General features: G+C 25.3%; 2 protein-coding genes across 3 annotated transcripts in view; one reads left to right on the top strand and one right to left on the bottom strand.

Moving 5' to 3' along the window:
- Nucleotides 1-81: 81 nt before the first annotated feature.
- On the bottom strand, nucleotides 82-2262 carry LOC122858871 (beta-ureidopropionase). Its single transcript, XM_044162083.1, has 5 exons — nucleotides 1951-2262; nucleotides 1577-1842; nucleotides 1130-1518; nucleotides 725-1042; nucleotides 82-618 (listed from the first exon to the last, which is right to left on the bottom strand). Exons 1-5 carry the CDS (start codon nucleotides 2043-2045, stop codon nucleotides 532-534), a joined length of 1155 nt encoding a protein of 384 aa, XP_044018018.1. The 5' UTR covers nucleotides 2046-2262; the 3' UTR covers nucleotides 82-531.
- Nucleotides 2263-8150: 5888 nt separating this feature from the next.
- Nucleotides 8151-16610, top strand: part of LOC122858863 (protein Fe65 homolog) — a 90320-nt gene continuing 81860 nt past the window's right edge. Inside the window, exon 1 of one of the 2 annotated variants that reach the window (XM_044162065.1) lies at nucleotides 8151-8861. The gene's annotated coding sequence lies outside the window, so the exon portion shown is untranslated. The remainder of the gene's footprint in view (nucleotides 8862-16610) is intronic. The other variant, XM_044162063.1, reaches the window with a different exon arrangement.

Below are 16610 nucleotides of genomic sequence, written 5' to 3'. Positions count from 1 at the left end.
AATAACATGTTATTATTTACAAAAAGTAATATTTTACAATAAATAAATTGATTTAAAATTAGAAAGTTAAAAAATATATTATTGTATTTTCTTTATTATTCCATTCATTCGTCTTTAGGTTTTTAATTAACGTTATTTTTTTATCAAACTATTGACAGATTAGGATGAAATTATTTCTAGGTAGAGTGTTAATTGTTTACAAAATTAAAAATAACATGTTATTCTTTACGATAAGTATTTATTTTAAAATAATAAGAAAATTAGACAACATATTTATTATTATTTTACATTTCTTTTTGGGCGTTTTAAAAAAACTTGTTTTGATATACATTTAGAATTGATAAAAAAAAAAAATTTCAAACTATTTAAAATTCATTTTAAAATTAAAAATAATAGTAAATAAATAACAAAATAAAAATTAATAAACAAAACTTGATTAATTTAATGAATAAAATTTTTATTTCGTAGCAAAAAAAAAAAAACAAAATATAAATTTGATTTTTAATTGAAATTAACAGACAATATTGTTAATTATTTTTTCTTGATAATTTGTGGCTCAAAGTCGGCTTTAATAGCTTCCTGAAATTTATTTGCATACATGTCAAGTCGTTGGGTCATCTAGAAAAAAAAAAGAAAAAATCCATAAAATATAAATACAATTTATTATCATCATTATAACACAAATAAATTTGAAATAAAAAAAAAAAAAAAATTAAAATCTTACACGAAATCCCCAATTGTCCTTGGCTTGCCTGCAAGCATTGAGATCTAATTCAACCACCATAATACCATCTTTGTCTCGTGATAGTCCTGGTGTGCGAGTGCCATCAGGTGCAGTAACATAACTTGAACCATAAAAATGTCCAAAATCTTTATGAGCTGGTTTTTTATTTCCCGATGTAAATTCATTTGGAAATATTTCAGTTCCAACACGATTTATAGCACAAGTATAATAACTATTTGCAATTGCTGCACAACGAGCTTCAATTGGCCACAAAGGTTCCGACAATGATCCAACAGTAGCAGACGGATTAAAAACAATCTTAAAAAAACAAAACAAAAATTATATTGATAAATCATTAATTAAAATTCAATTGAAAAAAATTTTTAAATGAAATATTTCAAGTACCTCAGCTCCATTGATGCCAAACATTGTCCAGTTGAGTGGATGATGTCGTCCATAACAAATATTTATTGCAATTTTACCATAACAAGTATCAAATACTGGATGACCAGTATCACCCTCAAAATAATAAGTTGATTCATTAAAATCTCCAACTCTTGGAATATGATTTTTTCTATGTTTACCCAATACTTTGCCATCAACATCAATCACAACACAAGTATTCCAAACAGTATCACCATGAACTGAATCACGTTCTAATATTGGTGATATTATTATCATTTTATGAGCTCTAGCAATTTTTGATAAAAATAATGTACTTGGTCCAGTCTCAGCGTCCTCAGCAAATTCCATCCATGGATATTTTTCACGAGTACAAAATGCAAATGGCATTGCTATTTAAATTAATAAATTAATTTAAAATATAAATGATTTAAAAATTCAATAACTTACTCCAGGCTTCTTGAAGACATAAAATATTTATTCCACAATCTCGTGCTGAATTAATAATATTTTCAATATGATTATGTAGAGCATTTCTTTGATCATTAATTGGTGAATTTGTTGGTAGAACAATTGAATTTTGTATCAAACCAATTCGTACAATTTTACGTTGATTTGTTGATTCTTCAACAGCTGTATCAACAAGACTGTATGCTTTAAATTCCAAATTACTATCTTCATCTTTTTTGTAAAATTTTAAATCTTTTGTAATGTCTCTAAAAATAATAATTTAATTTACATTGACATGTGTAAATATTTTTTAATTACCAATTGATGTTTGACGTAGAAAAATAAATGATCTATTTTTAGTAATTTTAACTTACTGACAATTGGATCCATACAAGAGTGATGTTACTTTTGAAAGTTCTGGCTCAGGCAGATATTTTTCAAGAGTTTCTTTTAAATTAAAACTTTCCATCGTTGTTTAAAATGCAAAAAATAACTGAGTTGAATTGAAATTTATAAATACAAATTGATAATGAGAATTGTCTTATCAATTGATAACACCTTATCATTTGTCAAGGTCGGTCTCAATTTATTATATCAATGTGAGCGGAATGAAAAAGTATAGATTCACTTGTTAACAGTGCACATGTTTCAGTAATCCAAGTTACACTGAGCTCTTTGATAGACTACGACCTAAATACCACAATTTATTTTTATTTATTCGCCTTTCTCCATTGCTTCAACGTCCAATCAAAAAATTAATAAAATATTACATCTATATACTCAAACATATATCTACAATTAATATACGAATACGATTAAAATTATCGCGTTTTTTTTTTTTTTTCTTTTAAGGGATTACCACCGCATATCTAGAGACCTCTTGCGTATGAAATTTAGAAACATAATATTTCTATGAGTGCGAACGAGATAAAAAAGAAGGAGAAAATCTTGTTTCTCACTTCAACTTGAGTATTTAGACAAAGACAAAAATTTATTTTTATTTATTGTAAAATAAAAAGGTCTCAAAGCCCTATTAATTTTTATATCAAAACTTTCCTTATTGTTTCCTCTATCTATCTGTAGTTTTTGAAAAAGCTATCTGCGTTTTCCATAAAATGGCTAACCAGGTTTCTAAAAACTAAACCAGACTCTCCATAAGAACCTATGTATAACCTTCAAAAAAGTAGCCTACTTTAGTAATTAATTACTAAGTAATTAGCTACAAGAAAATTATCAAAAAATTTGAGCGTATGTATTATTATTTCATTAATCTGCTCAAAAAATTTCAAGGCTCTATCTGCGTTTTTGATTGGTGGTGGTAATCCCTTAATTAAAACAAAGTGCTAATGTCATTTAAAAAAAATATATTTTTTATGCTAAATAGCTCATATTGATTTTAACGTTCAAGGTCATCTAATATAATAATAAAAAATATCAAATGTATGAAAAAATTCTGAATGAAAAAATAATTAAAATTTTTATTTTACAAGAGAAAATTTAATTACTGAATTTTTTTTTATTAAAAAAAAAAATTTGCATATGTTTTTTGGTGGTGAAAAATATAAAAAGAGTATCACTCGGACGTGTGTAATTTGTGGCAAGGTAATATCGTTTGTAAGCTTTGTTTTGGCTGGGGTTGAACGATAGTATACGAGGAGAAGGTTTGTGCATACCCCTCTGACGTTGAAGTAACTACGTAACCACATCATCTAATTGAGGGCTATATATATGTATAGAGTACACAGTGAGTTTGAAGTCTGTTTGTGTCTCATCTGTACCGGCAAAAGGTATTGCCGGATGCTGTGAAAATTTGAAAACTACGAGAAAATGAATGGCGCTTTAATGTAAAACGACAGTTCAACCTCTACACCTTACCCAAATGAATCACCTTAATTTAACCACGAGACTTTAATGTTATAGTACTGTAATGTTATATACTTTGTTCTGATCAATGTTTTATTTTTTTTTTTTTCCTTTAGTTTATCTTTTGTTGATTCAAATTCATTCCACAATTTTCGTAGATTAAATGTAATTCTTCATGGTCTTTCGTCGTTGAGGGATGATTTTTTTTTTTTATTTATTTAGCTTCGAAATTGCCTGAAGCAAGATTGATTGATCATGAATTTTTTTAATAGACTCAAACAAATTTTTTTTTGATACTTTTAGGCGATTTAAACGTTTTCCAATAATCCCTTAATTTGTGAAAAAAAAAAAAGGAAATTTGATTTTAAAATTTTCCTGTAATTTTAATCTTAAATTTCATTTGGCTTAATTTTTTTTTAATTTTTTTTTTTGATATAATTTTATTTTTCTAGATGAAGGTTTTCTCATTATAAAATTATATACGAACGCAAATGGAGAGTTATTACATATTACACATCTCCAGGATGCATCTGTGGTTATTTTTTTTTTTTTTATTATCTTTCCTCTTTTCTCGCCACTTTTCCATCTTTCTTTCGCTGGTTTTTCTCTGGGGGGTATGAGAATTCCCACAGGCACAAAAATACTCGTACGCTGACTTACGAGAAAATTTACCAGATATTGCATATTCGTTATTCACCCAAGTGCACGAAAGTCAAAAAAAAAAATAAAAAAAAATAAAAGATCATAAAAGATGAAAAAAAAGTTGAAGCCAGAATTTCATTTGAATTTAATTTATATTTTTCGTGTTAGTGATTATAAAAAAATTTATAACACACTCTATGATGCATAAAAAAATTAAATAATTAAAAAAAATTAATATAATGTGACGCAACAATAATTTAATGAAAATAATAATATCAAAATATGAAAATTAAAATTTTAATTTTGATGTAATATCTTGATGGTTATTTTACGGTTGTATAAAAATGCTTTTTGTTTTATTTCAACACTGCAGTTGTGTGTTTTAAAAATATAAAACTGGCAATTAAAATTTGGTGTCATTTAAATGACCTGTATTAACCTGATGCAATATTTATGTATTTTTTTAATAACAAAAAAACATTTATATTTGAAATTTAAATTTTATATTTTACAATGAAATTTATTATTGAAAAATTGGTAATATATATTATTATATATGAAATCATTAAAACTTTTTTATGTAAATTATTATACATATATGTAAATGAATGTTATAGACTGTAGTATAAAATCGTATAAAATAAACATTGAATTTGAAAGGTAGGAAAAGTTGAGACAGCGGTTTTCTTTTGGTACGCTCGATTTAGTTAAAAGTCGAATTGAGTTTCAAGGTGAAAGAGGGCATACATTTTGCACGGCTCATAAGGTTTTCACGTGGGCCAAACCTTTTCCTCCTTTTTTATTTTTTTTTTAGAAAATACTCGCGTCTTTTGCTGGTGTTACTGCACTTTGGGGACGAGTTATATTTCTTATTCTATTTTTTTTTCTTGCTCTGCTTACTTTTGCTTCGTTTATATTTTTTTTTATACATCTGATTTTCTAAATTTTTTTTTACACTTGGATTTTTTAATAATATCAACACTGAGAATAATCAACTTTGAACTTTAAATATACAAAAACAAGAGAAAAAAATTTTTAGAATATTTTTTTTCTTGTACTCATTTATTTCAAAGTGTTTTCAAGTTTTTTTTTGCATCATGTTTCTTGGTTATTTATTTTAATAAATAATTAACACATGTTGAACCTGAAATATAAAAATAATGAAATAAAATTTTATGAGCTTCATGTGTATTTATTATGATCATAGTGATAATAATTTTTTAAAACATCATAAAAGTGTTGACGAATTTGCAAATAAAAAAACCAACTGGATGCTAAAACTTTTCTAATAATTTTCATTTCGTCAAACTTTAAATGATTGAAAAAAAAGAAAAATGATTCAAGCTATTTAGAAAAGTTGAACAATTTTTTTTTACTATTTATCCTATTTAACTATATAAATCTTGTTTTTAAATTTTTAAAATTTCTTTACTTAATGATTCACCGAATTATTGGTATTGCAATTCTGCAAATGTTTAAAAAAAAAAAATAAATATATATATCCTCTCAGATAAACCAGAATTTATATTTTCATTATTTTAATCCTATTTGCTTTATATTATTATTTTTTTTTTTTAAATAAAACTACAACGCGTTGGAACAAATGAAATTTTAATTTTTGATAAGACTCGCTTCTTCTATTTCTCTTGTTTTTTTATTTTTTTTTTTTTCGTTTATTCCACTTTATTTTTCCACCTTTGGATCGTAATATTTTCTACCTCTGTATCCCTTGAGAGATTCAGCTTCGTGGTGTCGTTCAACTTGAAATGTTTAATATCTAAGAATAACAGTCTAGCAGATAGCATGAAGGCTAGTTGTAAAAATGAAAAAAAAAGTCTTTGCGATGCATAATAAAATAACATAAATAAATAAATACATATAACGTAATACTCTTGAATATTTTGACACGAGTAAACTAAAAAATATATTAATAATTGAAATAAAAATGTCTAAACTTTCAATCAAAAATTAAAATCGATCAAGAAAAAAATATTTTAAATATTTTAAATTAAAAAATTACATAGTGATTATTTTTTTCAATTTAAACTTTTTTTTTATTTCAAACAATTTACTTCCAATTATTTTAATTATTATTTTTTTCTTTTTTTCATTGATTATTATTTGTAACAAAGTTTGGAATAAAAGAGAAAAATAATTGAATTAATAATGTGGTTGTTGGCTGAGTAAGTTAATGACTAGAAAAGATGGAATAAAAAAATAAAAAAAAGCACAATGAGGATCTAGAGGAGGCTTGAAGGAAAACGGAAGATGCTACAGGAAAATATAAGTTTTCTCGTGTGTGAAATTACAATCAGGCCTTGATGCTTTTTCTTTTTTTATATTTTTATTTTTTTGGCATGTCAAGTTGTTGAGACAGTAAAGTGTCTTGACAAGTATTCAAGCACTCAATTCTCTCTGAAAATAAATTAAAATATAGTTATAAAACTATTCAGAATAAATAAACTAAAAATATTTTAAATGTATGTGACAGATATTTAATTTAAAATTAATTAAAATAAAATTCCTCGTATAAATTTTGTAGACTTAGATTAAAAGGAAAAAAAAAAAGCGAAAAAAAAAAACAAAAAAATAATTGCTGATGCGATATAACAAGCAAGTGAGTGATAGAAGGAAGAGGAGGGAGGATTTGGGATAAGCTTGAGGCTTTATGCAATAAATGAGAAGAGTGAAGAGTTGAGGTCGTTGTAAGTGTACGATTGCTAATTACAAAAAACCAGAGGATCATTAAAACCACACCCGTCAACTTGTCCCAACATCTTTTTTTAATCATTCGTTCGTTGACCATAATTTTTTACCTCAAAAACAAAATGTCAATGTGCTTTTTTCTTTATTCTTTCTTTTTTTTTAAATTTTGTTTTATACCTTTAATTTTTTTTATACGACGACAAGTTCAATGCCATATATATTAACAAGATTTTTTTTTAATTTGATGTACTGATAACTGTACTGTATGAGATTGACCTTTTGTATTTTTTTATTCAACAACAAACGTTTCGATTGGAAATTCATATGGTGGATAATATTTTTTAAGAGGTTTTGATTTATATACGAGCAAATTTTCAGAATTTTTTAGCTTTGCATTCGTTCTTAATTAAATAAATTAGAAACTTGAAAAATGTGCGTCTGGTCGATCGGCTGTACCTCAGAAGAAGCCTTAGCTTTTCACTTGTCGTTGTATAAATGAATGATTGTTGATTTGTGTCGGTTACTGGATCAACTTCTATACAGCCTTGGTGAGTAATTTGAAATATTTTTTACTTTTCATATTCAACATTTAAAAAATAAAATTTATTTTATTTGAATATTTTTTTTCGTTATGAATAGACAATAAAACTAGTTAACTTTTTTATGTGGTTCAATCAAAAAAATTAATTTTTATATATCAATTATTGATTTGTTAAGTTCCTAATAAATTTTTAATCTAATCAGTGTTTCCCTTAACTTTTTATTTCACCAATTTTCTCGAGTCTCGTTTACCAATTTTCTTTATTTCCGCTGCAGATTTTTTTTCATCAAGTCATGATCCTTTAATTTCTTAAAAAAAAAAAATAAATAAAAATCATCCAAAAGAAAATACCCGCAACATTCAGTGATTATTATATTAATGACATATAAATAAAATTAATTATAAAATATAATATAAATTAGCGATTTGAAAGAAAAAAATTCACAAAAAATATTGAATGACCAATGTTAATTGTCATACTATTATTTTAATATCATCTTTAAACTAATTTTAAGAGAGGTGGTAAATTTGCATATATCTAAATTTTTCAAACAATATATAGTATATAATATTGGCCCTTTCACAAAGAACAGAGGGGATGATTTGATGCGCGCGCGTGAGGTCACTTGAATAGTGGTGGTTGGTAGATTGAGAAAGGGATAGATTTGTCTCATTTTAATAAAGTGAGAAAAATTTTCTACACACATGTTTTCATCCCTCCAATGTATATATCTGTCTCTCTTTTTCATCCCCTGTTAAGCGCCATCGCCATGACGTTTTATTTTTGGCTAGTAAACGCGCAGGCGATTCAAATACATACTCACTGTCTCATAACCTTATCCTGGGCTGCGTGCTCGATGTAAAGTGACACGTTTTTTTGTCGCTCCTCTTAGAATAAACACTAAAATTTGATTATTTATTATTTTTACAAAATTCGACCAATAACAATTTCAATTAATTTAATAAATAAGAAAAAAAATAATTTTTTTTCTTCTTTTTTTCAAATGTGATTATGAATTTTAATAATTTGTTAGTTGATAATTGGATTAATATATTTTAATATTGAAATAGAGAGAAAGAAAGTTTTTTTATTTTTTTTCATTGTGAATTATAAGATTTTTTGTTTGACTCATTGTTTGGTTGTGTTAAAAAGTGACAAGAGCGCTTTTTCGCTTGCGCGTTGAGGACCAAGGCCACACGAGGCTTTTATCAGTGGGGGTAGTAGATATTCAAGCGAAATATTACAAAAAAAAAGTATATATAAAAGACACGTCGAGAACTGAGAAAAAAAAAAGCCTCGTGTGCTTCTAGCGCAAAAGAGTAACGAGTTTGTGCTATGTATTGCAGTAGAGTGTGAAAATTTTGAAAAGAAAAACTTGAAACAACTAGATAAACAATAAAAGAAAAAAAATTAAATTAAAAACAGTAATTAAAAAAACGAAAAAAAAGTTGGTTTTTAGATTTTAAGAAAAATTATTAAAAACGAAAACAAACAACTGCGGTTGAGACGATTTGCACAATTTTTTCCTTATGGTAAGTTTTTATTACTTTGTTTTTTGTTTAATCATTTTTTTTTCCCTTGTTCGTGTTTTAAAAATTTTTTTTATTTATTTATATTTTTTATCTTTTACGATATTTATTTTATGATTTTTTTTTTCTTCGTCTACAGTGGCCTAGTTATTTTTATTGTGTAAAATATATTAGTTTGAAACTAACGTAATAACAATGCGGAAAAGCTTTTTCATTTCCAAGTTTGTTTACCGGATAAATGTCAAGATATTGAAACACAAAATGATTAGAGTTTTATTTTCTGTTATTTTATTATTTTTCATATTTGATATTTAATATTTGCTTTGAAAAGCCAATGACAAAAATTGAATTTATTGATTTATAAAATAATGAAATTTAATTATTTCCAGAGAATTTAAAATAATTATTATTCAATATTTAATTATTTTATTAATAATTAACAATTACTCTAGTTTTTTTTTTTTTCTTTGTCATCTAATTAATGTCAAAATTAGTGATAATTATTTTTTAAAATTTAAACCATTTTATATACGTTAACATAAAAATTTCATAATATTAAAAAAAAAAAAAAAAAATTATACATCAACTGTCACGATTTGAATAGACATAAAAATAAAATAAATTATAAAATATCCATTGAACTTTTCACCTACATTTAAACTAAATTTTTTTAAAAAAATCAATAATTTTTTATTTCAAAACCCAATGAAGTTCATTTCTGCAATAGAGGATTAAAAGAAAAATAGCTAAAAAGAAAAAAAAAATTAGACCTATCAATCTTATATTTTTCATTTCGACTTTTTTTTTTTTCTTTTATTTTCTCGTTTGTTCATGTCGTCTCCTTAGAAACCTTGCGGTAGTTATGCGACGTTCGACTACACACCGTCGGGATGTGCCAAGACGTCAGACAAAGTTGTGCAAAAGGGGGAAGCTCAAGATGAAAGGGGATGGTATAGCTTTGAGGTGGCTCAGAGGGCAAAGAAAAAAAGTTGGCAGGGGTAGAGGAATACGGCTTCTCAAAACGTGACTTGGATGCAATATTTAAAAGCAACCCGACGTCAATACTCTTTGCGACATCTTCACGCACCTATTCTCATTTATTTTTTTTCAAACTTTTTTTATTATTTTATTTTTCCATCTTATATTTTATTTATTTTTATTTATTATCATATATTATTTTCAAGATAATAATAATCGAAATATTTTGACCTTAACCTGAAATTTGATAATATTCTCTTTCCCCTTGATATCACCAATATACATGCATATCCAATATAGTGGTGTACCCTTGAATGTCCTACTTGAGATTGGGTGGTTTGCATGCACGGGGGTGACGAGGTTACTCTGCGTAGTTCAGTCAGGGTGGTTTTGTCTATAACATATATACCCTGAAACTCTTATATATTTTTATAGTATTTAAATATTACAAATTTTTAAATTTAAAGTTTTATGTTTTTTATTTTTATTTAATTTTATTACTTGATCATGATTTTTCTTTTTTTTTTTTTTTGAATATAGACTTTTTAAAAGTTTTTTAAAATATTCAACAGCTTTTAGTTTTATACACTGTTTTAACCCATGTTGAATGTTACTATACTGCTTTGTATTTTTATTGGGTGGTGATATTTACAATAAATTATGTAAATGTCACACAATGTCATTGTTATGTTACTTCTGTACATCGTTATCTATTGCAGATAGACATGGGTTGAGTGGAGTTAATTATTGTTTAATTCTAAACAATTGTACTTGATTAATGTCTTAGATAATGAGTTATGCAATTAGCACATACATGTTTTGAAAACGATATATTATAAGTTCAAATTACTGAACAATTTAATAAATATTCTAACATATAATAAAATTTATCATGCATATAAAAGTTAGCATAGACTTAAATATTTTTACTATATCGCTTTAAATTCTGGTTGTAGAAATAATACAAGATTATTGAACAAATGATTTTCATGTATTTCATTTCTATTATCTGTTGAAGCTATATGTTAAGCTTTATTGTTGGTAATTTATTTCTGAATTTATAAGAATAAATTTTTCTATTTATCAATTAGTTTTAGTTTTGAGCGTTTATGTTATTGATTGTTCTAATCTAGCATTTTTAAAAAATGTTTTTATAATAAAATATAGTAAATTCTAATAGTGTAAATTCTCAGTCTGCTTTTACATTCGTGAATTTATCATTTTTTTACAATTTATGTAATTTTATGGCTTAGTGTTGTATATAGTTGGCTTTTTACATAACTTTATTGTAAAAATTATTTATCAATATACGAATAATTCTTACAAATAATCGGAGGAACGCAGTTTTTACTATTCGCTTTGTAATTTTTTCTTATACGTCTGTAATTTTTAGTTAAAATTTCTCTCAGTGTAAATACTGTAATGTATATAGTGGCTTTTTCCTCATTAAGTCTGTATTTTTTTTTTTTTTAAATTTTATTTATAAAATATTGTTTTTGGCAGTTTTTATCCTGGCTTAATGGAAATAAAAAAAAATCGCATCCTTAATGAGACTCGTTTTGTGTATTTTTCCATTGTCAACGGTGTGAAAATGAGAAAATGCAGGAAGTGACAATTATGAGGGTGAGAGTGTTTGTGGAGCTTAAAAGCACGCGGGAGTGCGAGATTTACACATGCAAGTGAAATGAAAGTGTATAATATATAAAGTGAATGGATAAATGTATAGACCCATATGTACAATACACCCACACATATATTTATACAACTATGTAAAAATAAAAATGAGAGAAATTTTCAAATGCAAGTATAGCTGTGCAACGGCTCGTGAAATGAAATTTAGATGAAAATAATAGTTTATATAAAAAATCAATATAGTCCAACTTAAAACCAGTTTTATACAAATTATAAATTAATATTTTTCTTTATATATTCATATTTAAAAATTTGAAAAACATTTTAAAACTTGGTTCATTTATTATAATCAATCGAATCAATTTGAAGATATAAATTTAACCTCTTTTATTATGAAGAGGATAATTTATTTATTTATCAAGTATTATTCTTCAATAAATCAAATCAATTTTTTACAATTTAAAAATTACATGAGTGTGCCTTAATTTTAGCTAGAGTCTAGACTCATTTTAGGTATTTAAATATTTATTTTAATTACACATACTTAATCATCAACAGAAGTGACTTTAACAATCGGTTTTCTTTTTTTAACTAGACTCGGTAAATAAATTATTATTAGTCTTGAAAAAAAAATATAAATTTTACCTCTACTAATCTCATTGAATCGTATTATATTATTGTAAATTTTTAATAACTTAAATTTCTTTTATTTATATTTAGAAAAATTTAATTAAACGTAAATTTAAAAGTTTTCAAGTCAAAATTATTTCAACAAGATAATGAAACATTAAAGTTTTTGATAACAATTAAGCATAATTGTATTGGATTTTCGTAACAAAGTCTAGTGGTGATAGTAGTGGTGGTATCTTAAAGCAATCAGTTTTAACGCTCGTCAGCGTTAAACTTGTGCAATTATGCGACACAAAATTCAAGTGTCAGGAAAATTCACCTTGATTATCAATCTGTAATGCTTCATTATATGAAAATATATTATTATCGTATTTATTATGATTTAATTTAATCAATATATGATAATGGTGAATCAAGAAAATTGACTTAATTAATCAATGACTTGGTGAATTAATTTTGCCTGTTATTAAATAATACTTGACATATTATTTTGAAATATTTCTCGTTTAATATTAAATTAGATTTTTTTTTTTAAATACAATTTTTTAATATAATTAAAAATGCAAAGAGACGTTTGAATTTTTTTCCCACTAAATATAACACTTGGACAATGTTGAAATTTTTTCTTTAAAAAATCGAAACCTATTTCTATTCACGTGAGGAATTTTTAAAATTATCTATTGATTCGTTTGGGTAGAAGAAATTTTTAACATAGATAAAACTTGACCTTATTTTGCTGATTATTTAAAAAAATATATAATCAAGTTATATTTGAAATAAATATTCATAAATTGGATACAGTATCATGAGCGAGAGTTTAACATTGAGATGATTTTGCAGAATAGTTTGATTATTTATGCAAACCACATCACTTGATGCCATAAGTATGAGAAAATCCATGGGTTTTCTTCGAGATATGTCCGAGGTTGGGATTTATGGTCACAAGCTCCTGAGAGATCTCTTTTGCCTGTCTTGAATTTCTAGATATTTAGTATAACGTATAATGTTACGTGTTGGTTGGTGTGGTGTTATATTTATATACATATATATAAAGTTTATATGTGTTTAGGTATATATATCATACATTGTATGTATATTTTATTATACATGTATATGGGTTAAAGTGGTCGTGCATTCACATATTGCAACAAACTGTAGAAAAAAAAAAGCTCGGGTTGGCTTGCACAGAAGGAATATACACTCGAAAAGTGCTAAAATGTTAACATCTATATGACACTATTGAGTGCAACCACGTTAGACTAATTTTCACTACATTTTCTACCTGCTTTTCTCCAGCTTTTATCATCATTTTTTTTTTTTTTTACAAGAGTACATGATTTTTCAAACAATTTTATACTCCAAAATAAAAAAAATGAAAATCGAGTTAATATAATAATAATAATAAAATGAATAAATGTCTTTTAGGATTTTTTTTTTTTTTTTTTTTTTTTTTATCTCGTTATTTTATATTTTTTTATTTTCTCTTCACGTTTTTTTTTATGTTTTAGTGAGAGATTTTTTTATTTTATTTTTTATGTAAAAAAGAGAAAAAAATAAAAAACATGACTACTTGTGAAGAGCGATGAGAAAAAGTTTGTGGACAGTCCAACTTCTCACTTATTTTATTTGTTTTGTAATTTTTATTTTTTTATTTTATTTTATATGATGGTTGTGTGTGTGTGTGTGTGTTGGTGTGTGAAGATTTTGGAAAATATATGGATTAAGGGTGAACCAATAAATCAACCCAAACCATGAGACCCAATCTTTTTTTTTTTTTTGTGTAACTTGAATTTTGTAAAACAAAATATATACTTACATCTGAAAACGAGGTCATTATTTTTCTCACAAATATATTTACTAAACTTTACTTGTTTTTATTTATCAAGCAATATTTATTTATTATAAATTTTTCTAAATTTTATTTGAGGGTTTTTATTTCATGTTAAATTGGAAAAAATAATAAATAAATAAATGAATAAATCTATCTTCCATTGAGCTTACATCCTGCAAAAGATATACAAATTTACAAATTACAATTGAGACTAAATGAGATATAGATTGTAAAATTATGATAAAAGGTTTAATAATTTATCCGGTAATAATTTAAACGTGGTCTTTAGTTTCAAAATGCCATACTGTGTTCCACATTGTAAGCATTGTATAGAGTATACATGTATACCGTTTGCTAGACAGTGTCACACTTAGGGTGTTAGTTAGGTCATCCTGTATGTCCACAAGCTCTTTCTCTCTTCATCACTGCACATATTTTCCTCGTATGTACTATGTCTTGTGTGTATGCATACACTATCTCTTGCAAGCATTCCTAAAAATATGTTTGGAGAGATTGTTTGACTCAGTTGACAGTAGAAATTGCTACATTGGTCAGACACAATTCAACATCTCATCTACTTTACTCTTTATTATTTATTGTCATCATAAATTTTATTTTCATATATATTTTTTTTTATCTTTTTTAACACTCAAGGGTATCACTATGCTAATTATTCTTATGATGTAGCTACTTATCAAGTGACTATAGCATTATTATTTATAATTTTAAACTAGTTTTTATTTTACACACAAAAAAGATATTTTCAAAATTCAACCAATACAGATGTGATGTACTCTATTTCGTTTAACTAGGTCAAAAATATATTACAAAATTATTTGAGTTAATTTTGTTATTCTAAAAGTTAAATTTAATTAATACACAACTGAATGTTTGCACTTTGTGCTAATGAAATTTTAGCATACATGATAGTGTAAAAGCTCAATCATAGTGATCAATTTAATCATTTAATTTTTAATAAATACAATTAAAAGTTTTTTGCTATGACAATTAGGATAATGTTAGAAATAATTTATTTAATTTTTATTGATTAAAAAAATTAAAAAGAAATGACTCTTTGATGTTTGGTATTTTAAAAATGTCAATTTTACATAGAGCAGCACTGAGCTTTTAGATTTAAAATATTTCAAATAATAAAAGCATATATTGTACTTGTTATTTAGATAATATATAATTATTAAAAAATAAAACGATTGACATAAAAAATTAATTAATAGAAAAAAAAAGTTTTAATGATAATTAAATAACTTTATTTATTTTTGAATACATGGAATATGGGTAATTTGATGAAATATATAATATGTTTGTTCGGTTATTGGCACGAAAATAGTAAAAGTAATGATGGGTGGGTTAATTTTGACGTTATATATATTTACTTTGTAGAGTGAGAATTAAAGCGGAAGGAAGGAAGGAAGGAAGGAAATACAGTGGTTGGAATCGCGGGTGACCGAAGATGAATGGTTTTTTTGGGGGGCTGGGGGGAAGAGGGATAAAATCGAATATCGAAGCACACTTCCAATTCAATTTCTTACGTTGTGTTTATAAAAAAATTTAATGCTTTTTTGTTTGAAAGATACCTGTTGTTAATTGTACTTAAATAAATAATAATCGCTTTGTATTTCTATCCAAAGACTTGGTAAATACTTTTGTGCAATATAAATAAATTTAAAATATATAAATAAAAAGTAAAGAGGACTCTAGAGATGTAGGTCGTGAAACACAAAACACACGCTTTTTTTTTTTTCTCTTTGTTAATCTTGAATAAAATAAAAACATTGAGCCATTGAAAAAAAAAAAAGTTAAACTCCCTGGTGTATGGTGAAGGTATGAATGCAGAAAAAAACAAAAATAATAACGTATTCATATGTAAAATAAAATAAAATAATATAAAAATAAAAATATCATTTACATCCAGTTTATACATAACTATAAAACAATTCATCTATTTATAAATTTTTAAATTATCAAAAAATTAAATTTACAAATTAAAATTTAATATATTTTTTCATGATATAAATTTCATGATTCAAATTTATTTAAATGAAAATACATTTAAATGTTATATAATGTAACACGTTAGTTTAAAAGTTTTTAAATTCATAAAACCGCAAAATCGATTACAAAATTCTGTATTGATGATGATGATGATTTATTTGGTTGTGTTTGTATTAAGTAAAAGAGGCATAGTCAGGCGAGAGAATTTAAGTTTAAAGGGTGAAAATAGAGAGAGAGAAAAGCTGACATGAATGTATATATGGAAAAAGCTGCGGTGAGAAATGGTGTTGAAAGGTTGAAATACATACACATGCAATCAAGTACATATAGCTATATAATACATATACATATTACATAATAGTATATGCAGTTTGGGAGAATGGTGGTAGATGAATATTCTCGAATAGGAAATACCAGAAGTCGAGCATTGTGAATGACCGAGATTAGGGACACCATTGTTTTCGCAGGTCGTACTTCAAATGAATGCTTTCACCAAACTGTGAATGTCGTTTCTGATATCAGCGTATACTACCAACCTCGGATATATTATAATAGGAATTTGCACTTTCGTGTGCATATACTATTAACTGACAAAAAGTTTTATTTTTCATACTATAAATATTTATCAATTTTTTTTTAATTTAATGTATTCGTATTTTTTTTTTTTC

Source organism: Aphidius gifuensis, linkage group LG6 (genome assembly GCF_014905175.1).
Source record: "Aphidius gifuensis isolate YNYX2018 linkage group LG6, ASM1490517v1, whole genome shotgun sequence".
NCBI lineage: Eukaryota > Metazoa > Arthropoda > Insecta > Hymenoptera > Braconidae > Aphidius > Aphidius gifuensis.
The sequence above is the reverse complement of the archived record's forward strand: the minus strand, read 5'-3'. Positions and strand labels throughout refer to the sequence as shown.